The following is a 26,495-nucleotide window of genomic DNA, read 5'->3' as shown; positions in this document are numbered from 1 at the left end:
CTCACATGGAATTGATGGCATTTCCAGCAAAATACTAAAAGCTGGTTCTCAACAGATAAGTAAGATTCTCAGCCACCTGTGTAATAGCTCTCTGGAACAGGGCATTTTCCCTGATAGACTGAAATATGCTATTGTTATACCTTTGCATAAAAAGGGGGATAGATCTGATGTCAACAATTACCGTCCAATCTCCCTTCTAACAGCTTTATCCAAAATTTTTGAGAAAGTAATGTATTCAAGAGTAGCTTCACATATCTGTAACAATGAAGTACTAACAAAATGTCAGTTTGGTTTCCAGAAAGGTTTTTCAACAGAAAATGCCATATATGCTTTCACCAATCAAATTTTGAATGATCTGAATAACCGAACACCACCCATTGGGATTTTTTGTGATCTCTCAAAGGCTTTTGATTGTGTAAATAATGAAATTCTGCTAGACAAGCTCAAGTATTGTGGCATGAGTGGGACAGTGCACAAATGGTTTAATTTGTACCTAACTGGAAGAGTGCAGAAAGTTGAAATAAGTAGTTCTCATAATATGCAAAGATCAGCACATTCCTCAAACTGGGGAACTATCACGAATGGGGTTCCACAAGGGTCAGTCTTGGGTCCTTTGTTGTTCTTAATATATATTAATGACTTGCCTTTCTATATTCATGAAGAGGCAAAGTTAGTTCTCTTTGCTGATGATACAAGTATAGTAATCACACCTGACAAACAAGAATTAACTGATGAAATTGTCAATACTGTCTTTCAGAAAATTATTAAGTGGTTCCTTGTAAACGGACTCTCACTGAATTTTGATAAGACACAGTACATACAGTTCCGTACAGTGAATGGTATGACACCATTAATAAATATAGACCTTAATCAGAAGCATATAGCTAAGGTAGAATATTCCAAATTTTTAGGTATGTCCATTGATGAGAGATTAAATTGGAAGAAACACATTGATGATCTGCTGAAACGTTTGAGTTCAGCTACTTATGCAATAAGGGTAATTGCAAATTTTGGTGATAAACATCTTAGTAAATTAGCTTACTACGCCTATTTTCACTCGTTGCTTTCATATGGCATCATATTTTGGGGTACTTCGTCACTGAGGAATAAAGTATTTATTGCACAAAAGCGTGTAATCAGAATAATAACTGGAGTCCACCCAAGATCATCCTGCAGACATTTATTTAAGGATCTAGGGATATTCACAGTAGCTTCTCAGTATATATACTCTCTTATGAAATTTGTTATTAACAACCAAACCCAATTCAAAAGTAATAGCAGTGTGCATGACTACAATACTAGGGGAAAGGATGATCTTCACTATTCAAGATTAAATCTAACTTTGGCACAGAAAGGGGTGAATTATACTGGCACTGAAGTATTTGGTCACTTACCAAATAGTATCAAAAGTCTGACAGATAACCAACAAGTATTTAAGAAGAAATTAAAAGAATTTCTGAATGACAACTCCTTCTACTCCATAGAGGAATTTTTAGATATAAATAAAAAAACAACAAAAACAAAAATATTAAAAAAATAAAAAATAAAAATAAAAAACACAAAAAAATGAAAAAGTTGTTATATTAACTTAAGTATGTTGTTAAATTAACTTAATTATGTCATGTATTGGAAAATTTGACTCGTTCCACATCATTACGAAATATCGTATTCATGATCCATGGAACTAGTATTAATCTAATCTAATCTAATCGTCCTGCCACTGTTGATTCGTTTATTAATTTCTTCCTCCAAGTTTCCCTGCCACTCTAAAATGGATCCCAAATAACAGAAAGTATTGACCTTTTTAATTTTCTTTCCCTCTATGTATAAGTCATCTGGATCATTAGTGAGGTATTCTGTTTTCTGGTAATTAATCTTCGATCCCCAGTTTGGTTACACATGTAATTTGCATCCTCCCCGTCTTGTGCTATAACTACTTGATCATCGGCAAATAGTAGGTGATGTAAATAAAATCCATCTTTAATTTCTAGCCCCATCGCATCGCAAGTCGTCAGACTGACATCTGTATAGATTGTTGATGACATGGGGCAGCCTTGTAACAGACCCCTACTTGTTCTAAATTTCTGTGAAAGTGTACTACCAATTTTCACTTGATATATGTTATCTTTATACATTTCTTGTATTATTTTAATTAAAGGACCCTTTATGTTTGCCAAATGTAGTGCTCTCCAAAGTAGTTTTCTTGGGACAGTATCAAATGCTTTTTCTAAATATATGGAAATTAATCCTATGTCTTTTGATTTTTCCCTATGTTTCTCTAAGATCTGTAGTAATGTGAAAATATGATCTAAGTGTGATCTACCAGCTGTGAAGCCACATTGTTCTGCTTGGATTTTAAAATTTATTCCAACTTATTTTTAATTATTTTACCAAAAATTCTCATTAATGTGTTTATAACACAAATTTCTTGATAGTTCAATCCCCTTTCTTAAATGTAGCATTGATATAGCCCAGCTTCATTACCTTTGGTATTGAATCTCCATATAACATTTTAGTGAATAACTGTGTTATTAATTTCACAGTTTTGTCACCACCATATTTTAAGAACTCCAGACTGATATTGCCTGGTCCAGGTAATTTACCATTCTTTCCTGTTCGTAATAGCTTACTCACTTCTCTTTGTAAAATTTGGATCTCCTCCCCTTCCTGCTCCTTTTCTTCCACTGTTCCTTCCTCGAGATACTCTTCTCTATCCTGATTTAATAATTTATTGAAATATTCTTCCCATTCTTTTGGTGTTATCAGTTGAGGATTGGTTTTGGCTTTTGTCTCGTGTCTAAATCCTTTTAATACTGATTAAACTTGTTTCACTCTCACAAATCCTAGTTCGCTATTGACATTAACACAAGTCCTTTCCCATGCTTTATTATTTGCTATCCTTATTTTTTTAATTGCTTCATTTTTCTTTTCGTAGTAGATTGTTCTTGTTGCTTCCAATTTATCATTCAGCCACCGGTTGAAAGCATTCCTCTTTTCTTTAACTGCCACTTCTATTTCCTCCGACCACCATTGTGCTGTACTGCTGTGGTTGTTTCCCCTTATGCCCAGCACCTCTTTTGCTGTACTTATAACATTGGATTTTAAGTAATCATACATTTCCTCTGCATTTTCTTCAGATAATTCTTCCAATGTTTTTTCCATTCTGGCACCAAAGAATGTTCGTATGCTTTCATCTTGTAGGCTGTCAATATTGAAGTATAGAGTTTGAGTTTCCTCAGCACAATTTGTTTTAATGTTGTTAGAATCATTCTTTGCATTCTTCCAAGGCCAAAAACTCTTCATTTTTACTAAATAATGGTCTGATCCACATAGTTCTCCTCTATAAGTTCTAACATCTGCTGCCTTGAAACTTTGTAATGATAATATAATCTATTATAGAATGAAGTTCTCTAGTATTGCCAAGTATATTTATGGATATCCTTGTGTTTAAAAAATGTGCGGGTAATTTTCAGATTAAACTGTTCACAAATTTCAACCAATCGTTCTCCATTGTCATTATATTCTGTCTCTCCATGTTTCCCCACTATCGGACATGATTCTCTAATTCCTACTCTTCCATTCATATCCCACATTATAACAAGTTCCTTCCTCCTTGGGGTTTTTTCTGTAGACACTCTAAGGACTCCCCAGAAAGTATCTTTCTCCTGGTCTCTTGTATCATTCGTGGGTGCATATACACCAATAATTACAACTTCTCTGGCAAATAGTCATTTCTACCACAATAATAAATTCATTAATAAATTTCCAGTTTGTGATTCTCTTTTTTCATGCCTTCTTTATTGTAATGGAGACTCCTGCTTTGGCTCTTACCACTTTGGACACCCCACTCCAAATATATGCATGGTTACCAAGTTGTTGTTCTCCTTTGTGTTTCCTCTTGATCTCAGAGAGCATGACAACATCCATTTTGAAACTGCCGAGTTCTGTGGGTAACATATTCAGTTTTGTGGAGATACCTTGCACATTCCAGCATCCAAATGTCATATTCTTTTTTTTTTCTTTACCAATTTGTCATCCAAGATTCAAGTTTTTCCAAGGCATATCACATGAGTGAGGAGCTGGCCCATTGCACAAACCCCAACCTGGAGGACCAGGCAATTTATTCTCAAGGTTTTCTTCCATTAGTCTTTGATAAGCCAGTATCACAGTACATTGCAGCTGCCTCTAGGTTTGGTCCACCCCGGGTATTTTATTTCCCTGACACTCACCATACCTGGTGAGCTTTGCCTGGAGAGGCGTTCAATGAGAGACTAGCACTAGTAATTATTTTGATTCAGAAATAACAGTTTTGCATGACATTTACTTAAAATCAGCAATCAGTTCATATATTTAAAAGTCCGAGATTTTTTTACCTCAAGACTATAGCTAGGTTTTTCAAAAAAATTTCTCACATTTTGTACAGACAAGTATTGCCCACTCTGATTGTACATTCCCTAAGCACAATGACCAACTAATATACCATGAAATTTTTGGAACATTTAGGATGGGATTTTGGAGAAAATAATTCCTAAATAACCAAAAATTTCAGATTCTTTCATCTTTATGGACAAATATTTTGATAGATGAAGAATTTCATCCATTAATGTCATAGCTGACAGTTAGCAGTCCTTCTACTTTATCATTTCTGAAGACAGTTAACATCCTGTGACCATTCATATTTTCAAAGCATAATTTTGAAATTCGCAAATGTTACAAATTTTTATAGTGTATTTAAAAAATAAGAAGAAGAAAGTTTTCATTTCTTTATTACAATTTTTCAATTTTCCCTTATGTTATGACATTTTCTTATGTACTCTCATTTAGAGAGGTCTGTAGCATTTTAACAGATCATCAGAAAATCAAAATAATATAATTTTGGAGAGGTATCTTGTTGAACTCTGAAATATATTTTTTTCAGCAAACTTTGAAATAGCGATGTGTCACGTTCACTCTTGACCTGTATGATTTGGGATGAAATCTCCCTGTACCACGTCGGATTGGGGGAAGACATTGAGGCAATTCAGAGAAGGGCTGCTAGATTTGTTACTGATAGGTTTGAACAACATGTAAGCGTTACGGAGATGCTTTGGGAACTCAAATGGGAATCCCTGGATGGAAGGTGACGTTCTTTCTGAGAAACACTGTTGAGAAAATGTGAAGCATTCGAAGCTGACTGCCGAAAGATTCTACTGCCGCCAACATACATTATGCGTAAGAACCATGAATTTAAGATAAGAAAAATTAGGGTTCATACAGAGGTATATAGGCAGTGGTTTTTCCCTCATTCTATTTGCGAGTGAAACAGGAAAGGAAATGACAAGTAGTGTTACAGGGTACCCTCTGCCACGCACCATATGATGGCTTGCGGAGTATTGCTGTTGATGTAGAACATCACATGCGCAACTTGTTAATTTGGAAACCAACTCGGCTAATTACAGCTCTGGGAATACAGATATATAAGGTCAGTTTCAGTTTGATCTCCCTCTTCAGGAGAGTCTCACTTTCTGAAATCTTGAAGATAATTGCAGAAAAGTTTGACAGTTGTTTCACTAAAGTCTTCAGGCACATTCTCACGTCAGTTTATTTCCTGTTTTGCGGAAAGTACTGTGAACAAGCTGGTGATGTGGCAGTGGGCAGTATGTTACTGCCCCTTGTGGCAAACCTATATATGGAATACTTTGAAAGAATCATAATAGAATCTGTCAAATTCAAGCTAATTTGTTTCTACTAATACATGGTTGATACACTTGTGATGTGGCCAGATGGGTTGAAAAAATTTGGGGCAGTTCATGGATCATTTAAGCAGTATGCATCTTAACATTAAATTCACAACCAAACTTCCTTGACATGCTTGTTATAAAAGTAATGGGAAGGTCCCTTTGTCACAGTGCATGCAGAAAACACAACCACATGCTGACCTCTAGCTCCACACCTTGAACCATCATTATGGATCACAAAGAAATCATGTGCTAGAGACTCAGGTCCATAGGTCTTGATTGCTGTCATTCAGGGAGAGCCTCACGAAGGAATTACCACACCTATGAATTAATCAGTTTTTGACAATATAATGTAATTGGACAGATTACAAAATCTACTCACTATGTGGTGGCAGGAGAACACACACATAAAAGGAAGTTATACTTATGCAAGCTTTCGGAGCCAGTGGCTCCTCCTCCTGGCAGAAGGATTGGAAGGGGAAGGAAAAGGGTGAAGGAAAAGGACTGGAGAGGTTTAGCAGGGTTGCAACAAGTTCTGAAAATCAGGGAATTTCAAACATGAAAATCAGGGAAATTTGGGGGGGGGGGGGGGGGAAACATTGGAAAAATTTCATTTTTGCTCAGTAGATGAAATGTCTTGTTTACTGAGGTGTCATGCATCGTCACTGGCTGGGCACAGCTGAGTACATATATCACTTCCCTACTCCCTCATTCCTACTGCTTCTCCCCTTCCTACAGTCCCCTCAGCTAGCAGTCAGTGCTGCCACCACTTCTTCCATTAGCCAAGCAGTTGCTAACAGGACCAGAGAGGCATGAGGAATGGTTTGCTCGGATCTGATTCTCAGAGATTGTTGACGCAGTGACCAGAGATGGTGGTCATGTGTGCATGAGATGTGTCTGGGTGTATGTGTGTATGTTCTCGTTTTCTGACGAAGGCTTTGGTCGGAAATTTAATTGTGAGAGTGTGATTGCTTTTCCTACGTGCCTCTCTGCAGCTCATCAATCATCTTTACGGTGAATTGCTACCTATCCTCACTAGTATTGACTTTCAGAGTATTTGCGCAAGTTATCTGTTGCACGGATAGATCACCGTGGTCTCATTTCATGAGCATGGTATCTGTGACAAATGAATAACTGACCACACTGGTGAACTTCCATGACGGACCAAAACTGCAGGCCTTTCTGCAGGTATCTCTAACAGATAGGGCCTGTTGATCTGAAGCCCATTGTTTCCCACTAATACGCAGGCCTTGCCCATTAGATCTTGTCTCACCGATCTGCCTGCAGGCTGAGTCTGTTTGTGTGTGACGTAATGCGGTGGATTTTTGTGGTTCATCCAAGGACCCAGGACTTTGGTGCTCCTCAGCAGGCCAGAGGCCATGGACAATGGATTTCAGGAATTGTGACTGTCTCATTGCCAGTACACTGTACAGAGCAGCATTTTATAGACATTTTATTTATTCTAGTACATTTTGGCACTTCGAAAATAATTTATATATTAGAAAGTAGGGATGGTAAGAAGAAGAAAATTGTGGCAGTGGCTGGCAGTTTGTATGCTGTGTATTCATATATTTTTTGAAAGAAAAGTCACACAATACCTGTAAAATAATAGATATAGTATAGTGACTAATAACCAAATATAACGAACATAGTAGAACCAACATTTTATTGGTGGTCACCTACAGTGTTGGTTTACTCAACTCTTCCCTGCCTTATATATACCTTTCTCAACAGGTCTACTTTTTTCTGAGGTTATTTCTCAAATCGGTGAAGGTATTTCAAATCTGTCTTGTGGCTCCAAGGAAATGCATATTGTCATCATCAAATATGTTCTGTTTTATTGAAATAAAATAACAAAAATGGTCTTAAGGAAACACACATACCATTTGGCTTGATTTCTCCATTTAAAAACACCCTTCATTACAAAAGATGTCAATTTACGTACTTAAGATTTTTGCTCACACAGGGAAGACATATAGAAGTCCTTACATTTTTTTTTGTCAACTTATGTCTTTACTTAGCCTTGAGATCTCAGAATTTGTCAGGGAATAATGCTACTTGTCTGTAAATCAGTGAAATATCAGAGAATTTCACTTGGGGAAACATATGGCAACCCTGTTTAGGAAAAGGGGTACATTTCGGAAAAATCGTCCAGAATCACGGGTCGGGAAACACTGAATCGGATGAGAAGGAAAGACTTCCTTTCCTTCTTGTCCTGCCCAGTAAGTCTCTCCTTACCCACAATTCTGGATGACTTTTCTGAAAGCTACCCATTTTTCTAAGCCTCTCCTGTCCTTTTCCTTCACCTGTATTCCTTCCCCTTCAACCCTTTTGCCAGAAGAAGAAGAGAGCCACTGCCTCCGGAAGCTTGCGTAAGTGTAATCTTCTTTTATGTCTGTGTTCTCATGGCACTGTTTGGTGAGTAGGTATTTTTATCTATCCAATTATATTATAACACCTGTGAATTGTATTCTGTAGGAATGGGATCTCAGGGTCACAAATTAAGCAGTGTTGCAATCAAGTGAGGTTGAGACTGAGAAAGGAAAAAAAAGTAAAAAATTACTTACTTGCCTAAGGCTGGCCCAGTCTCTGAAAAGATTAGTTGACTCTTATGGAAACTAGGCATCCAGAGTTTTTTGTTCAAATCAACAAATGTGGAAAGTCTTCTTTGTAATGTTAAAGATGATGTAGGTCTTCAAAAGCTGGGTATGGACCACATTTCATGCGGATGTGGCATGTCATATGTGAAACAGTATGTTAAAACAGTTGAAGAAATGTGCATCTAACATCAGGGACACATCTGACTAAAACAACCACCAGTATGTGATGCAATGTAACCTTTTTAGTATATGTATCTACACTGTGTTTTATTTGTTGGCAAGAGGACACTGCCTCAGTTATCCCGATACCTGATGATCTGCCATCATTTTTATCTGGTAACGCAAATGTTATGACAGTTCAAATAATTTATGGAGTTGGACCTTCTTTTGAGCTGTAAGGGGCCATGGGGAAGGGGGAAGTATTTAATTTGCTGCAGATTTACTGATTCATCCTTTAATTATACTGAAATTGTCAGCCGGTCATATTTAGGTAGGTAGTTTTTTGGCTTCTTAAGTTTTTTTACTTCTTTAATAAGGCAGTAAGTAAACTTTAGAGTGTAAAAATGTGTTATAAAAGAAGTATTATTAATTTAAAGGTGTAAGAAGTGTTGACAAAATATCACAAATGATTTCATGTGTGCTCTGTGCAACTTCTGGTTCCATGAAAAATGTGGAGTATAATTCCATGAAGAAACATGTTTGTGGGAATCCTTCATGTGCATTATGGACGCTATATGTTGGTACAAATTGTACATAGAGGTTTAAAGTAAGTTAGAGAGCTACAAAATCAGATGCATGATGTAAGTAGTGAGTGCCTGTTCCTATTGGAAACCGATGTAAACTGTGTCAGGATTTGTAAGTATCTTCAGAAGTGAATGATACAAAATTTAAAACAAAGAATAGTGTGTCAGGAAGCTGGCTGTGACACACCTTCAAATTGGTTTTGAAAGAAATTGTTATGGCAGTCAGTTATGGTTGTAGACTGTTTCCCCTTTTTATTAAAAGCCATCCACTGTAAAAACAAGTGCTTTTATAAAGTCTAGTTAAAAGCCATCCACTGTAAAAACAAGTGCTTTTATAAAGTCTGGTTCATCTTCATTGAAGTTTGCACAGAGCTGCCTACATACAAGCTACTGCCATTATTAAATTGTCCTTGGATGATTCTGTTCTGACATTTTGTGAGTTAAACAGTGTGTGTGTGCAAAAATGACACTTGTGAGATGTAAATGCAAGTGATGGTGTCAAATATTCCATTGTAAGTGTCATGTGTCGATAGAGAAACACCTAATGCCAATAAACAAATATTGATGTTATGTAAACACTACGGAACAAAAACTTCTTGGATGTGAATACTACCGGTTGCAGATTCCACAGATCATTTGATTGCTTCAGAAAAGGTGGAAAAATCATTGTTACCAGATGCTACATATGTACTGAAAATTTAGTACAATTGTGAGATTCAGAAGTTGTGGAAAGGGTTTGAGCAATCTGTATGTATTGAAAGTGGTTTTATTTCTGACATTGTATGATACTCATAGTGTTCAATTTTGAAAACTCTATTAGCTGAAATTAGTCATTGTGTGATATATTTTATGTATATGTATGCACCCCTCTATGTTCTGATAATTCAAATTACATTACAAACAACCTTTGTCATATCACATCAGTTGTTATTAAGCATTTTATACAAGCTGTTTTTGAGATTCCAACATACTGATGGAGGGTAGGACCAGCAGCTTGGGTTATTAAAATCTTTGTTGTCCTTCAGTATCCATTACAGTTGCAATAATAACCATTACTTGGTTTCTTTGGTTACATGTACATTGCTGGAAACTGTATGAATACACTTGTGTCTAGGAGGCCATGGTTTGAAAATTGATGTCATTGTCTGAAACTAGTCATTACAAAGAAATAACTAGTGATGGGTATTGAAGGAAAATAAAACTAGTTTTGGATTAAAAATATGGACCACCACCTGTGTCTCGGATTCAATTCCTGGCCGGGTTGGGGATTTTCTCTGCCTGGAAACTGGGTGTTCGTGTTGTCCTCATCATTTCATCATCATCATCATCATTCGTGACAATGTCTAGATTGGACTGTGAAAAAAAGAGAGACTGTGTAAATTTTGGGGCTTTGTACGGACGCTGATGACTGCCCAGTTGAACGCCCACAAACCAAACATCTTCATCACCGCCTGCGTATTCCCATAGAAATGAGTTTTCTTTGTGATGTAGTTAACTTCTGTGAACACAAATAGAAAACAATGAATAAAGTAGTATACTATGTTCGTATAAATTAAAAAAAAAAATGTTTACAGTCTTGTGGTCACAGGAGTTTCCCGGATCAGGGTTACAACCCCTGCCTCCACAGTCTGTTGTCAGCCCATTGTGGACAGCAGCAGTGAGAGATGCTGTCACAACGTCAAAACCATCAGCAACTGACATAGCTCACAACAGGTCATATAACGTCATCCCACTGCAGGCAGCTGACGAGCATGATACTGGAGACACCAGTGCTACTTTGTCATCAATGGAGGGTCCTACTTGGCAGAAAGTACCCATTCTCCTTCTGCAGAGACCTGGCAGTCAGAATGGAGCTAAAAAACGATTGGGTAACTCATAGATTTAAAGTGTAATAATAATAATAATAATAATAATAATAATAATAATATGTGGTATTAGATAGTCTTCAGTGTAACACAAATAATGGAAGTAGTAAAAGTAACAAATAACCAGATAATTGAGGCTTTGAGTCACAGGTAACTACATAAAAAAAGACTGAGAATGGTGGCAGCTCGACTGGTATGAGGGGGGTCTGTCGGATGGAGTGGGTGAAGGAGAAGGGAGGTAGGGAGTGAGAGGTGAAGCTAATGAAAGGGGGCTGACAACTAGGAGAAGAGGGAACAGTCAGCTCATTTTGGCTGCAAACAGGGGGATTTGTGCACAAGGCACAATGACAGAGAGAAGTGGTTGGGGTAGGGAGATAAGGTAGAGGATTAAGGATATTGCAGAGAGCAGGGTATGAGTGCATAATGGATGAAATTAGAATCATGGAACAGGGGACAGTGGAAATTGAGGTTGGGATGAGATTGCCGCCAGGAGGAAAGAGGGATCGAAGGGTGTGTTGAAAGAACAATAGTACACATAACACAGAGAAGCTGCTGTTAAGAGGAAGGATCCAGATACCAAGAGTCGTACTGAGCATGTTGTTTTGGGCAGTGTGTTTCACACTGGGTGGTCAGCTCTGCTCTTGGTCACAATTTAGTGGTAGCCATTCATTTGGGTGGAGATTTGGTTGGTGATCATGCCTATATAAAAAGATGTGTAGAAGTTGCAGCAGAGTTGGTGTTTAATATGACAAGCTTTCACTGATGTCCCCACCCTTGGTAGGACACGATATGCTTGTGACTAGACTGGACTAGAATGTGCTGGGTGGATGCATAGTACCCACGAACCCTTGCCATGTGGGTCATGCTCTTGTGGAAGATCCGTGGGGAAGATGCACTGACAAAACATGTTGCTGGAGCACAAAACACCTGCTTCACAACTTGTACCACTAATTGGATTCTTCCCGTAAGCACCAGCTTCTCTGAATTATATATATGATTATCCTTCAGATGACATCCTTCAGTTCCGTAATCCTCCTATACTCAATCTACATTCCTAGCCCCAAAACCATCCCCCACCCCCCACACACACCCTCCTCCACCCTTGCCTCATGTCCTTAACTTTACTTACCCAGCACTCACACCATCCTCTCCACTGTCTCCCTCTTTCTCTGTTCTATCACTTCCTCCTGATCAACTCCTCTAAGTCACTGTGCACTGCACCTTACTCCCCTGTCTGTAGCTGAGCAAATTCACTGATGCCACACTCCTATCTTATGTGCTTGCTGCTTCTCTCTCCCAGCTGTCAGCTACCCTTTCACAGTCCTCCCCTCGCCCTAGTCAAGTTGCTGGTACAAAATATTCAGCTGGGATAATGTAGCCTTGCAGGTGTATATGCAAAATGGGTGTTCTGTCTGCTGTGGAGCAGGATTCATATGAAAGCAAGAAACATTCTTAGCGTTCTTTACGTGTCTTGTCTCAGTACCTCAACTATTTGGTGAGCTGTTACCATTACTTCTTTTGTTTCTCATATTGTAACAATGACTTTACACTAACAAAATTTTGAATGTCTGTATATACTACAAAACAATAACTTCGTAGAAGAACTTAGTAGTTTTTTTATTTTTATTTATTTGTTTATTTTTTAATGTTTCAGCACTTCTAATGTAAAACACAGTTACCGCATTTTCACATTTCATACTAGTAGTATGAAAGTGTGGATTAAACACGTTGAGTTTTGTGTAAGAATTGTATTCATTACATTGAATTGTATTTTGTAGAACATATCTGTCAGTAAAAGAATTTTCCCAAATATGATACAGTTCGGACTTCAAAGAATAAACAGATTTTCTAAAGAGCAAATATGTTGCTTTAAAACTTTAAATTTCGATATCTTTTTTCCGTGGTTCGGTTATGTTGAAATAAATACTATTAGTTGTCTCAAGCTATGCTAAAATTACGTGTGAAAATGTTTCTGGGATTTACATCAATAAGAAAAAGATTGATTGATACTTGCCATATACCAGAGATGTTGAGTCACAGATAGGTACAACATAAAGAATATCAGATAAGTAAGCTTTCAGCCGAAAAGACCTTCATCCAAGTTAGACAAAACACACACACACACACACACGTGCAAACTCTCTCTCTCTCTCTCTCTCTCACTCACACTCACACACACACACACACACACAGGTTCAGTGTCTGGCCTCGGCAGCCAGAGACTGTGGTTATGTGTGTGTGAGCAGCGTTTGCCAGCAGACCTTAAGTTTCCTCGAACGACTGAAAAAACCCTGTCATCGATCTGCATCTTAGGACTATAGTAGGGTTTCGTATAGAGGACATGGAGAATTTCTCTGCACTTCTGTCTTCTTGATGAGTGGTCGTAATCCTCGACTTCGTATGTGATGTCTCGCAAGCAACGAAAGATACAGTAAAGTCTAAAATAGCATTCTAGCAACTTTTACAAAAGTCTCACTTTCTGCACGGGTGTAAAAATCGATACCAAGTATCCTGGGTTGTATCTCACTGGCCAGTAATTGGCATTATAGTGCTCTCAGTCTTGTCTTGGGAGTCCAGGATTTTTATGTGAGCCAGCTGTCTTGCTTCTCTGGTCCTAGCGATGAGGAGTTTCACGTAGTCACCCTGAGTTTCATATGATTGTATCCATTGTCATTTTGGCCTCATGACCAGGGAAGAGAGAGATTGGTGTGAAATCTCAAGTATCCTGCTTCTCTGTGTTATAAGGTAATGTTGTGATGGGCAGTGTTGTATCTCAGTTGCTCTGTTTGACATCAGTGTATATTGAGTGTTTGTCTGCGAACATCAATAGGACAAGATGAGTCCTGAACAATCTTAGTAAGTGGGAATGATAGATCGTGCAGCTAATTCCTGTGTTTGAGGAAGGTTACGCAAACATTCAAAATTACAGAGCCATGTTACTGATGTTGATTTGTTGTAGAACTTGAAATGCAAATTGTGTTTATTTGTAATAATTTATTTTTGAGACTAAAGATTTATGTAGAAGCCTACATTGCTCCCACTTGTTGAGATTCTTCAGGATGCACCTTGACCTATTTGTTCATGAGATCCAAAGGGCTATGAAATTGGGCAATGCGATTGACATGTTACTTAACTCCTGAGAAACCTTTAGTGCAGTAATGTATCTTTATAAACAGAATATCTAGAGAGAGGGAGTGTGAGAGAGAGAGAGAGAGAGAGAGAGAGAGAGAGTGTGTGTGTGTGTGTGTGTGTGTGTGTGTGTGTTTCCTAGGAAATTTTTTCAGCATCAGGAGGTATGTTCAGAATAGAGTAACATGTTACGGCTGTTTTCATTGGGACAAATAGGAGTAAATTTTTAGTTCATTAAGTAAACTTCCCTTACAAAAGCTAATTTGTTTACAAATTTCACATTACTTGTGTGTTAAATACTGTGAGACTTTAAGTAAGCCTTTTGACTAAGATGTATTATTATCATGTTTGCAGGTTTTGGATGTGGTTGGGATATAATTCTTCCTACTGGTTGGGCTATGCCTTTCTGGCAGGCACTGGTATTTAGAGGGGCACGTGTAGGTGGACTGAGAGAGGCCACTGCTCTCAGCTTTGAAGGCCTGAAAGATTTTGGGACTGCTTTTCTGCCTCCTGATACGAAGTCCGGGGCATTAGAAGATACCACTGTAGAAAAACATTTGCAAGACATTCATTTTCGGTTAGTATCATCAAGACGTTTGCAAGATTTTGTTAACATGCTGTATGAATGCTTTCATGTACATATTTTGTGATTACACACAATCCCAGAACATAACTCTGTTATTCCTTGACCATGCTATAGCAGCAACAATAAGAGAGAATGTCCCATTATTCAGTCAGCATATAGGTCATTGTGTGATGTATTATTGTAATTGAGAAGCTACAGTAAAGTGGGAGCATATAAGTAATAGTGACACCAGCTCTGGAGTTAAGTACATTTTTTAAAAAAATTCTCATCTCTGGGCTTCAGTGGTTAGTGTTGTTCATTGGATACCAAAAGGTCTCGAGTTAGATTCTTGGAGACAATCATTGCTTTCTGTTTGGAGAAAAGTCCAGAACAGGTTTGGTGAGACGTAGGAGTTCAGCTAATCCTTCCCTGAATAAAAAGCATTCACATTTGTGCACACATCGGTCATACGGCATTACAGTGAATAACTTTCTCCGTGTTGTCAACAACAGGAGCTTGTTTTATTGGATGATTCAGAATCACCATCTTCGTCTTGCTGAGAAGTGATATCCTGGAGATTTGTTAGTTAAAGGTGTTCCTGTTTGAATGCGTGGTGTTCTCTTGGAACATTTATTGGTTTGATTTGGTTTATGGTAATCAAATGTTTTTTGCGTTAGAAAATGGTGATGTCATCAACTAGCTCTTGCGTGATATAGCACTTTCTGCAGCATCTGTAGTATAAAAAATATATAAGGGGCCCTCAAAATGAAATGAGCCAGAGGCTGTGAAATGAAAACACCTGGCAGTATTGAAGTGCTATTGCTTACGGAAGACATGAGGACAGAGCAAGCACGTGCACATGTTGACTTTCCACTGCACTCTGAAAACAGAGAAGCGGAAGCTTCAAAAGAAGAGCAAAGGGTGGAGTGCATTTCTTTGCAGCAGGAGTGCAGGGAATGGAAATTCATCAAAGAATGCCACAAGTGTGAGAGTAGCACTCATGTCCTTTGCAGTTCTGAGACTCAGTCTGACCTCTGCAGCTGTGGCTGCCACTGTATCTTGTCAGTCTTCAATAACGAGGGCATCCACCTTGCTGGACATTAGTAATATGTTGTGGCATTCCAGATGATGCATCATCAGCCAGTGACCTCCAATCATACTTCCTTGACTAACTTTTGCCACATTTTGACCATTGCAACAGACATGTAGTGCTCTCAGTACACTTATGCCATTCTTTGATACATTCCCATTCCCCACACTCCTTCTGCTGTAAGGAAATGCACTCCACTCTGTTGCTCTTCTTTTGAAGCCTCAATTTCTCTGTTTTCACTCTACTGAATGGGCTGGACTGTCAATACATGCACATGCTCATTTTGTCGTCATGCAGGTGTGCGCCTATGTCCCTTTAGTGGTGAATTTGGTGCTTCAGCACTCTTGTATGGACCTCGCCTTCTTCTTTCTGCATTAGCATTATGATCCCTTTATCTGTTTTCATTTTACAGCCTCCAGCTTGATTCTTTTTGCACCCTCCTTACAGACAGTTCACTTTTTTTATCTGTTGACATCATACGTCTACTGCCTTCAAAAAAATTCATTTTGTTGCTGAGATACATGTAAATTTGTGGAACAAGCATTTGGATTTTTATAGGGAAAGACATCGACTTAAACTTAACTCTGCCACCAAAAACCACTTATGAAATACTTTCTTATGTCTGTCAGTCTGATAGTTTATATGGAATCCAACATGTTTAGACAGCCATTGCAATACTCAGAATGTGTATATTAGTAACACTTTCACTGTAATAACGATAGCTAAATGCGCACACAACTTAATGTAACATCACTTGAATGTTGGAACAGGAAATATTTAATTGGACTGTCTCATATACATGGGTATCCCTAGTTCATGAGAAAGCTGATGAAGCCCACCAGCATGGAAGTTTCAGAAAATCGTATGCCCAATAAGCAACATTCGATTTGTCTACTGATTCCCCACCTAACACGTCAGGGGACTGGTCTCTAGTAAAGTCCTGGAAGGAAAAATGTGACATTTGTTACCAGCCCATCAGGGACATCCACAGATATCTTCTGATGTAGGTGTCTCTGTTGTTGACTTTTAGGTTGATTCTCGGTCCTCTAGCTCCGCCACATTGTTGTGTCATGATCTTTTTCTCATTCCACTGGTATCATGCATGCTCAGTGTGCCAATACTCTGCACTCACTGCTTGATACTACTACATAGAGGATCTATTATATGAAGCAGTTCGGGATGGGAGTATTAGGATAATTGGGTTTTCAAATGTTTATGAAAACATATTGTAACAGTGTTCACAGTAATATGAAGCAAAGAAACATGGGATTAAAGACAAACTGTACACATATATTTTAGATCATATTCCTTACAAATAACTCAGAGAACTGACTCTAGTTTGAAAAGTTTGTTTGCCTATAAAGTAGGCCTACAGTTTGGACAGTGCCATTTTCTTCTTGCTGTTCCAAGCACTTAACAGCAATTTTCAGAGCAATGAAAAGCTTACTCACTGGATGGTCCTTTCTTTGCATGGACCTAGTTGCTAGGTACCTCCTTGTTGTCTTGTTAGTCGATAAGAGCAACAATTATTTCATCACCTATTAATAAACAATAACCTGGGTTATTAATGTGACATGTCAGATCACATTCCTCAAAACCCTGAAAATTCTTTAATCTGTTCAGTTTGGATACGACTTGGCTGCTTGGTGGCTGTCCAGGTACAGTGATAAACTCATGTGATGGAAGGAACTTATTCCAAACTTGATACACTGTCTAAATCGTGAATTTCCACAATTTTCACAGCTTTTCTGTGCAAGCTTCGATTCTCATTATGAAGTACACACGGGAAGTTTGTACTGTCATCACATCTGCTTTTAAGGTTCAATATTGTTGTATTTTAAACTTATTTCTGAGCTGAGCTTGATCGACTATCAAGTTTCTTCAGCTGGTCAGATATTAGGATTTGCAGTTTCTAGGGTTTTGTACTCACATAGAGCAATATCATATTATTGTTATTGGTTGTTACTTTGTGTACCATTCTATCATCTGCATTAGTTTGGGGGCCTGCTCTGTTGTGTACATAAGTAGAAACCTGTGATTTAGCATGAGTATATCCTGTTCTTGCATAGTTTCTTGTAGCTCCATCCTCATTTGTCCTTTATAGCACTGTGCCACATCACCAATTTGGCAGTTGCATCTGCAGTCAGTTTATCGCCTAGCTTTCCTGAATTTCATCATAACATTATGGTTCTTGTAAACTTGAGAAATCTTATTAAACGGCGTCTATTCAATATAACAGTACGTTTCTGTGCATTTATTTCGTAAAAGAACATTTGTAGTTCCTACAGGAAAGTTTGTTACTTTGCCATTCTGAAGTACTGTTTCTGTATGAATTGAGTGTCTATACTGACATCTTCTTTAGCAAGACATTTTGAATGTGGAAACTTGAATTTGGATGACCAAAAGGTAAGTAAATAATGATCCAGCTGAAAACAAAATGCAAACAAAGTACTGACAGCTAGTCTCAGTAGATAAATAAAATCAAAGGAACATGGGAACTTTCATTGTAGGAGACAGATTCAGTGTAGAAGAAGACTGTGTCGAAAAACATTGGGGAGTATTTACACTTCATAGACAGCCACTACTGTCCTTTTGACAAGATTGAATTGGAACATTTAACTTGAGCATAATAAATGTAAGAAGAAACATGTTATCCATCATATGTTGCTTATCATACAGGCACTAAGGTGATGAACTCTACAAGGAACAACCACGATGAATGACATTTAAAAAAATTATGAAATTCAGTGCTAAAGAGACTATAGAGAACGTCACTGAAAAATATTGATTTCTTGTGCAGCTGATAAGAAGAAATAAAGGAGGTTCCACTAGAAAAGATCTTTCAGGGCATTCAAATCTGCTGTAAAATCACAGAGCATTTCAAAAACTTACTCGCACATTGGTGCCTGCCAACATAGAAAACAAAACAACTGGAACAAAGTTAACATTTAAAAAAAATATTCATGTAGAAAGATCATAACCTGCCAATACCATTTGATCAGTCTACAAACTCGTAGGGAAGTAAATTAAATGAATGTCCCCAGTGGAAAAAGGTAATTGGAACTGATGAAAAGCAACAGTGAACTAGACCTTGACCGACTTCCTATTAGGTTTTAATTTATTGCATTTATAACGAATTTTTTCATCTTGTAACCACATTAAAGTCCAAATTCGAAAGCAGGGTCATCAGTAAAGTACAATACTTGGCACTGCAAGCTCTTTATTACAAAAAGCAATGTAGGGTCAGAACAGAACAAACTCCCAGAAGGAGTGTGTTGTTGTTTATACAGATGTTGACTATTCCAGAACATACAAACATTAGAAATTTTGAGAATCTCTCAAAAATGATGAATACTGAATAACAAGTATTTGTTGATGGCTGTGTTTGAACTGGTGACCCACAGGACACCAGCCAGTGGTACTAACAGCTATGCCACACTGCATGCACCACAGCTTGTGGCATTGTTACCTGTTCTGGAGAAACAGCAACCTGTGTTTCAGAACTTCTCGTTGGAGCCGACTACATCACCCTGGTTCTAGATCTTGCCAATGGTTGTCTGTATGGGCAGCACTGGTAGATCCTTACATTCTGGTTGTGTCGCCACATTCCCATCATTGCAGAATAAGCATCAAAGGTAGCCCCCCCCCCCCCCCCCCCCCCCCCCCCCCCCCCCCCCCCCCCCCCCGAAGCATTGCGGTCATCAAGCATGCCTTCTGTTTTCTTGAATGAGAAGCCCCCACATCACTCTGTGCCTGAGAACTGTAGTAGGGCTTCATATGGAGGATACAGATTATGTCTCTGTACGTTTGTCTTCTTGATAAAAGAGTCATAATCAGCGACTTTGTATGTGATGCCCAGCTAGTGAGAAGGGATACAGTACCAAAATAACGCTTTAATAATTTTTCTGGTAGTCCATCTTTCCACACAGCAACACTCTTTGTCTTTCTCCTCAGTGTCCAGGGTCTGTATGTTAGCTAGCTGTCTTATTTGTTCAGTCCTGGTGATGAGACATTCCACATAGTCGTCCTGAGTATGGGAACAGTGTATCCATTGCAACCATGGAGCAGAAACAACTGTTTGAAGCCTGTAGTAACTTGGTTCACTATGTGGTATACAAATAGCACTTTGGCAGTACTGTATTACAATCTCTCTGTTACCCATCAGCATACGTTGAGGACACATCTGCCAAAATATTATTAAAGTATTCTGTGAGTCCATTCATCTGTGGGTGGTAGGCAGTAGTCTTCGTAGGCAGGTGATGTGACATTCTCTCTGATACTAATCTTGACTGGAAAATTTTTCCATGATCAGAGATCTTCACAAGGGGTGCTCCATGCCTCAGAATTACATCTTCTACAAGGAACTTTCAGTTTCCAGATATTCAGCAGTCAGCTGCAATTGACAGGGTAGTGTGTGAGGTAGTCGGTGCAGACTGTTGTCCATTTATTCCTATTTGTCAACTTCAGGGATCTCCTCAAGAGGTCAATTCCAATTCAGAGGAACAGCGCTACTGCAGACGGAAATGGTACCAGGTGCTCAGGAGGTAATTGAGTCGTGTGCTTCTGTCGTCGCCGGTATTCCTGACGGTGGCTCACGTAGTGTCCAACAGATTGCTGGAGATCTGGTCAATGATACCTAGAGCTGAATCTGTCTAAGAGTTCCCACGAATGCAGAGTGACCTGATACAGGAGGGTTGTGGAAATACTTAAGGGTAGCTGGCTGTAGATAAACTTGGGTGACAAGCAACTATTTCTGTGCCACTGAGTCATAGTTCCTTTTATACAGTGTTCTATTTATTAATTGGAATTCTCTTGTGGTCTGGTTCTTCTCCTTCAATGTGTCAATGGTTCTTCCCTATGTTCCAACAGCAATGTCATTTAGTGCAGCAGCGACGGAGATTTCATCCACACCACTGTGTTCTGTTAAAGGGTTCCTTGAGAGCCAGTCTGCATTCTTGTGTTTGCATCCACTTTTATATACCACTGTGATGACATACTTCTAAAACCTCTGTGCCCATCTCTAATTCTGAAGCCTCGGTGTCCATCTCGAAAGTCGATCCGACAGATCCTCAGGCTGTTCAGCCAGCATAGTGTGTGGTGGTCTGCCACAGTGGTGAATGGTTTTGCAAATAGATGTAGCTGCAACTTGTTGATGCCTCAAACAACTGAAAGGTGCCCTTTTTTTGGTTGTAAAATAGTTCATCTCGAATTTGCAGAGTACTCGGGAAGCATGTCGTCATCTCAGCATGATACTGAATTTGCACTAGAAAGGTGCTGTAGCGTGATCTTTAGCATTGGGTGTTGGCATTCTCATTGTACTATGCTAGGACTGGAGATGATGTCAGTGAAACAATTTTCTTGCACTTCGTTCCAGGAAAATTTGCACTCCCTGCAGAAGCTCTTGTTAGGGACATGCCTTGGTACAGAAGTTGTTTTTGAATCACGAGTAGTAAAAGCACATTGAGAAAACTTATCACGTTACAAATGTGCAAAGGAGTCAGAAAATCTGTGTCTATTCTTATTTTGTGTGGATCATGTTGGACTCAGTCACTATTCTTTGGGTGCCCTGACATTTTTATTTATTGGGTGGCGAAGAGGCATTTCTCAGATTTAGGCAAAAGCCTTCAATATGAAATACTTCAGCACGATTGTCAGCAGCTTAGACATTCTTCAAATTTCTTAAAAAAACAAAAAAGTCATTGCATCCAGATAACAAAGAAACATCATCCACCTGTGTCAAAGTGGGGTGTCCAGCATACATTCGAAGGTGACTGGAGTGTTTACACAGTCCAAATGGCTTTGAACTCAGAGAGACCATCCGGTGTGATGTAGGCAGTATTTTCCTGGTCACCATTGTCAACCTCAATTTACCAGTAGCCTGTTTGCATGTGCATAGTTGAGAAAAATTTTGCTCCTTTCGAGCAGCTTTGGATGTCATTAGTCTGAGGCAATGTTTAGACATTTTTCTGGATTTTGTTCAGTCATCAGTAGTCGACATAGAAAGGCCACATGCTATCATTAGTCTTCATAAGGAGCACACAGGAGAGGACCAAGGACTATCCTTAGGTTCAATGATATCTTGCAGCATCTTCTCCACTTCCTCCCAAATTATGCACCATTCAACTGGTGACACCAAATATGAGCGTTGGGTAATCATGGATGGTCCCCGGGTTAATGTAGTGTTTTACATGGACCATTAAGTCTGTCTTTCCTCCACTCCAGATTTGAAACCATGTGAAAAGTCGTGCAGAATGGCTAACACTCAATCACGTAAATCATCGGTCAGTTCATATCTTATTGGCAGTTCAGTAGCTTCCACTCCTGTATTTTCTGTAGTGGTAGCAGAGCACAATATTTCGTCAGTGCTACTGAACTGCCCATCCAGGACTGGTTTGGCTGTTCCTACACACATACCTTTAGGGACAGCCCGGGGTTCTCCTTGACCATCTGCAGTGCTTATGATAAATCACTGCTATTTAGATTTCATTTTGTGAGTCTGTAACTTTTTGTAATCAACAAAGTTTCACAGTTTTAATGAGCATCTTCGTAGCGTTTTCTTCAATGGCAAAAAATCACAGAGCGAAATCTCTGTTCTGTGTGCTTGTTGGAATAGCTTTATCCACCTGAGCTGTGATCTTCAGCAGTCTGTGACTGCTTGTGATGCCCGCAAGAAGTCCAGTCAGAGAATAAGATTATGACTACGTTTTGGTAAAACTACAAATTCAAAGGGGTGCATTCTGACATTGACATCTTGCACTACATTTACTGTCAGCTGGATGTATTTCCCTGTTGCGAATTTCAGCACAGTTGCTTACTATTGCACAACATTATCTTCTTTACCTGATGAGGATAAAAAGGAAGCCCCTGAGTCAGCTTGTGTCCCCACAGGATGGCAATTGCTGATGCCAAGATTCCCTGAACCTTGGTGACCATCGTCCACGGTGGATTTTTATCCATGGCCGCCTCCCCTTCATAGATGGTCGCCTTACGTAGTTTTCTTGAATTCAACTGCGAGACAAGTGGCTGTTTCCTCTGTACAGTAATGGGGAACAGCTGTGGCATATTGAGGAGTGACTTATTCAGTGTATGGCAATGGACTTTGTCCTGGAGTTCGGTTGTAATCATCTGTAATTGACTGGCTTGAATAGAACTGTAGTGATGTTTGACATCTGGCAGTGTAGTAGCCATTGAAAACTCGGCTTTTTTTTCTCTACAGTAACATATAACTTATCCGGGGTGCCCACAGAGGACAAATACCAGCATGCTGTCCTCTGTCCTTCAAATGTCTGTTGTTTTGCAGGGTGTTCTACTTGATGGAAGAGTTGGTTGTGCTTGGGTTGGTCATGTGCTGGGTTGCCAGTTGATGGCTGCAACGTAAGTCAGAGAAGGCTAGGTCCATTCTTGCTGGCTCATTCGTCTGGTATCTGAAATTATTGCTAAAGATCGATACACCTCTTCTTCAATATTCTTTATTATCTCCTGACGCATGGGTTTGACATTCATGGCTGTTATGTCTTGTGTGTACTTAGTCCAACAGTTCTGATCTCCGTAAACTGCTGTATCACTTTTCTCACTACATGGAGTGTGAGAGAGATGAGGTCGTAGTCTTCCTGCCATAGTGACAATATTTCAGAGTCGGTCATACTTCTTTCATCCAATTATTTTCTGTTGAATTTCCTCAATGCACTGGCATCACTTGAATTCTTCTGTTGTTGTGATGTCCTTTACCAGAAGAGCTTGATATGTCTTTTGTGACTCCTTTCATTAGATGTTGAGATTTTGTTGGCTTCTGTCATATTCCAGTGGAATTCACAGTGTGGCATAGGGCCGAAACATTGTTTATGTAGGACTGTGTAACTTCCTCATAACAGTAGGCCCTGTTCTTAAACGTTCATGCACCAAGCAAACTTGCTGCTGATTCTCACTGAATGTTATCTTCAGTTTAGCTTGGAATTTGTTCCTACAATTAAGCTTCTCTTTGCTGTCCTTGAACCACTGCTTTGCTATGCTGCCTGAGTGAAAGTACACATTTGCCACACACAATATGTCATCCCATCTGTTGTGTTTGGCTAATCAGTTATGCCCTTTAAGCCAATTTGTCAGGTTCCATCAGAGTCTCTCGAAAACACTGATGAATGCCTGGTGTGCAGTGGACCTGTTGCTGTATGCGGAGCCACAGTTATTTAGGTCTTTTAAAGTACCTGGCATCTCCACTGAACAATGTCATATAAAACCCACACTCAAGTCTGAACCTGAAAGCAGTGCCATCAGTGAAGTACAGCTGTTAGCACCTTTATTACCAACCCGAGAACAGAACTGCCTCCTGGACAGAGACTTCTGATATTTATAAAAAACTTGACTATTCCAGAATAGCAAACATTACAAAAATAAGAAATTCTGAAAGCATTCCAGGAATTATAAATACTAAATAACAAATAATTACTGGTAGTAGGGTTTGAATTGGCAACCAACAGCACGCATGTGCCACAGCTCGCAGCAATATTAATATTTTTCTGAGCTTCAGTCTATTGCAGTGATGGTAGAAAAAAAATGCTGAACTGCAGACCATTTTCAGTAATATCAGACAGTTCAGGGATGTAATGACCTGCTGTGGTCCCAAAGACAATGAGCAACCTTTAAAAAATGTTTTGTCAATTAGCACCTGGTAGATGCTCATTATGTCAAGCATATACTGAGGAAATGTGACAGAACCAATAATACTCACTGTGTGGAAGTTGTGTAAGAACATAACAATCATCTTGGACTGGTTACTGAAAAAGCTAAAGAAAAATGTCAATCTGCTTTATAACTGACTTTAAATAAATTTGTGTGGTGAATTAAAACTCACGGTAAGTATACATAAATGCAAAGTAATTTGTATATAAAGAAGATACAAGTACTATATCTGTTAATGACAGAATTAAAAGTCAGTATCTGGACTCTGTCAGATCATTTAAATATTGCAGTGTGATGTTAGAAAGTATCTGAAAGTTGAATGAACATGGAAAAATCAGCTGTAGGAAAAAGAATTTGAAGTCTGAAGAGTTTTAAAGAATATTCTAAAAAAATATATACGTCAGTGATGGAGATATTATGAATCTCTCCCATGCAACTTACTCCTTATTACTGCTCCAAGGTTTGGCTTCCAGAAAGAGTGAATTGAGAGATGTTTTATTAACATTGTTACTGCTTGGTTCACTATATCCAAAATGCACTGGGAATAAATATGAGGTGCTCTACAAACACAATTGAGAACTGGTAGGAGGGGACTGATCATATCACAAGAAATACTATTGTTAAATGTAGACAGTATTCTGGAGAAAATATGAAAAAAATTAAAATATATCTTTTGTACACTTTGATTAAGACAAGGCAGTAGAATAATTTAAGTAGTGAAGGTAACAATTCACTGAATAGTACGGATGTTGAGTGACTGAAATGCACATAAAGAAGACAGAACTTTACTAGCTTTCAGAGACACCTTTTTAGAGCTAGGAGCCCCCCCCCCCCCTCTCCCACACACACCTGTATGACTGTATTGTGCAGGCAAGATTGCAGCTTGAATGGGGTGAGGGGTTGTATCTTGGCAGAGTGAGTGATGGGAGAAAGGGGGTGTGGGAGTGTGGGGAAGGGTGGCTGATTTTTGGGAGAGAGAGTAAGCTCATGATAAGAATGCGAGAGGGTGAGGCAGCAGGAGCACAGGATTGGAATGCTGCATGGACTCAACAGAAGGTAATGGGTGAACAGTCAAAGTGGTCATGGCCTATGCTACAGGGTGCTGCAAAAGTTCCATGTGACCATGTTGGTCAAGGTTACGTGTCTGCTTAAGAAAGGCAAGAAGGAAAATGTAGGGAAAGATGTGGACAAACAATAACAGAGATAGGACAGATGACATGAGGTGTAGGACGGAAGGGAGCCATGTGGCGATGAGAGATTATGATACATGTGCAAGCATATGGCCAGTCACTGTTCTCTTGTGTATTGAATAGGGAAGATAATGACCTATAATAATGCAAAGTACCCTCGGCAACTTGTTTAGCTGCAAATGACAGAAAAATTAATGGCATAAAAGACAAGAAAGAAAATAAGTGTGGGATTGAGACGGTGAGAGGAGTTCATAAAAATATTTGGAGATGGGGCCTGTAATGGTGTACAGGAAACAAGGTGTGCAGCAGGGCCTAAGTATTCATTACACTTCCAGTTTCCTTATTTGAAGCCACTTTTAATTTCTCGTCTGTTATTGGAATTTAATATCTCTCTAGTTCTGCTGTGCTCTCTTCTGTTTTTCGGATCATATGTGCCTTCTCTAGTTAACCTTTGTATGGCCTCATTTCCCATTCTTTACAGATTTTTATAATTCAGTTGGGTAGTATTATGTTCTTTCTCCTGGAACACCACTGATTGGTATGCTTTAGTTACTGGGCTGCCAGTGCTACACTTCGTGTCTGTTTTACATGCAATTGTATGACATGAAACCAGAAAAACAGTAGAATAGACTTGTATAATCATTTGCTAGTACTACCACATAGTGGTGAAATCCTTATGGGTAAACATTCTACAAACTGGACAGGATCTTAAACTGAGTATTTTCAGATAGGGAAATGAACATTAAAGGTGGTACAAGGTCCTGAATGAGCTGTGTGTGTGTGAGGCAGTTATTCATAAACTGTTTTGTAATGAACAATTACTTATCGTATCAGTTTTCATGATGCTACCTTTAAAAACCACACACAAATATCTGTAAATTGTCCACGCTAAAGTTTATCAGTGTGTGATTGGTTGTCGA

General features: G+C 38.9%; 1 protein-coding gene across 2 annotated transcripts in view; it reads left to right on the top strand.

Annotated features, from left to right (window-relative positions):
* LOC126175259 (ribonucleases P/MRP protein subunit POP1) overlaps positions 1-26,495 on the top strand; it is a 90,620-nt gene that overhangs the window by 55,725 nt on the left and 8,400 nt on the right. For both annotated transcript variants that reach the window (XM_049921902.1, XM_049921901.1), the window contains exons 6-7: positions 10,635-10,928; positions 14,409-14,631. In XM_049921902.1, coding sequence (XP_049777859.1) covers positions 10,635-10,928; positions 14,409-14,631 — 517 coding nt within the window. The remainder of the gene's footprint in view (positions 1-10,634; positions 10,929-14,408; positions 14,632-26,495) is intronic.

Source organism: Schistocerca cancellata, chromosome 3 (genome assembly GCF_023864275.1).
Source record: "Schistocerca cancellata isolate TAMUIC-IGC-003103 chromosome 3, iqSchCanc2.1, whole genome shotgun sequence".
Lineage (NCBI taxonomy): Eukaryota > Metazoa > Arthropoda > Insecta > Orthoptera > Acrididae > Schistocerca > Schistocerca cancellata.
The sequence above is the reverse complement of the archived record's forward strand: the minus strand, read 5'-3'. Positions and strand labels throughout refer to the sequence as shown.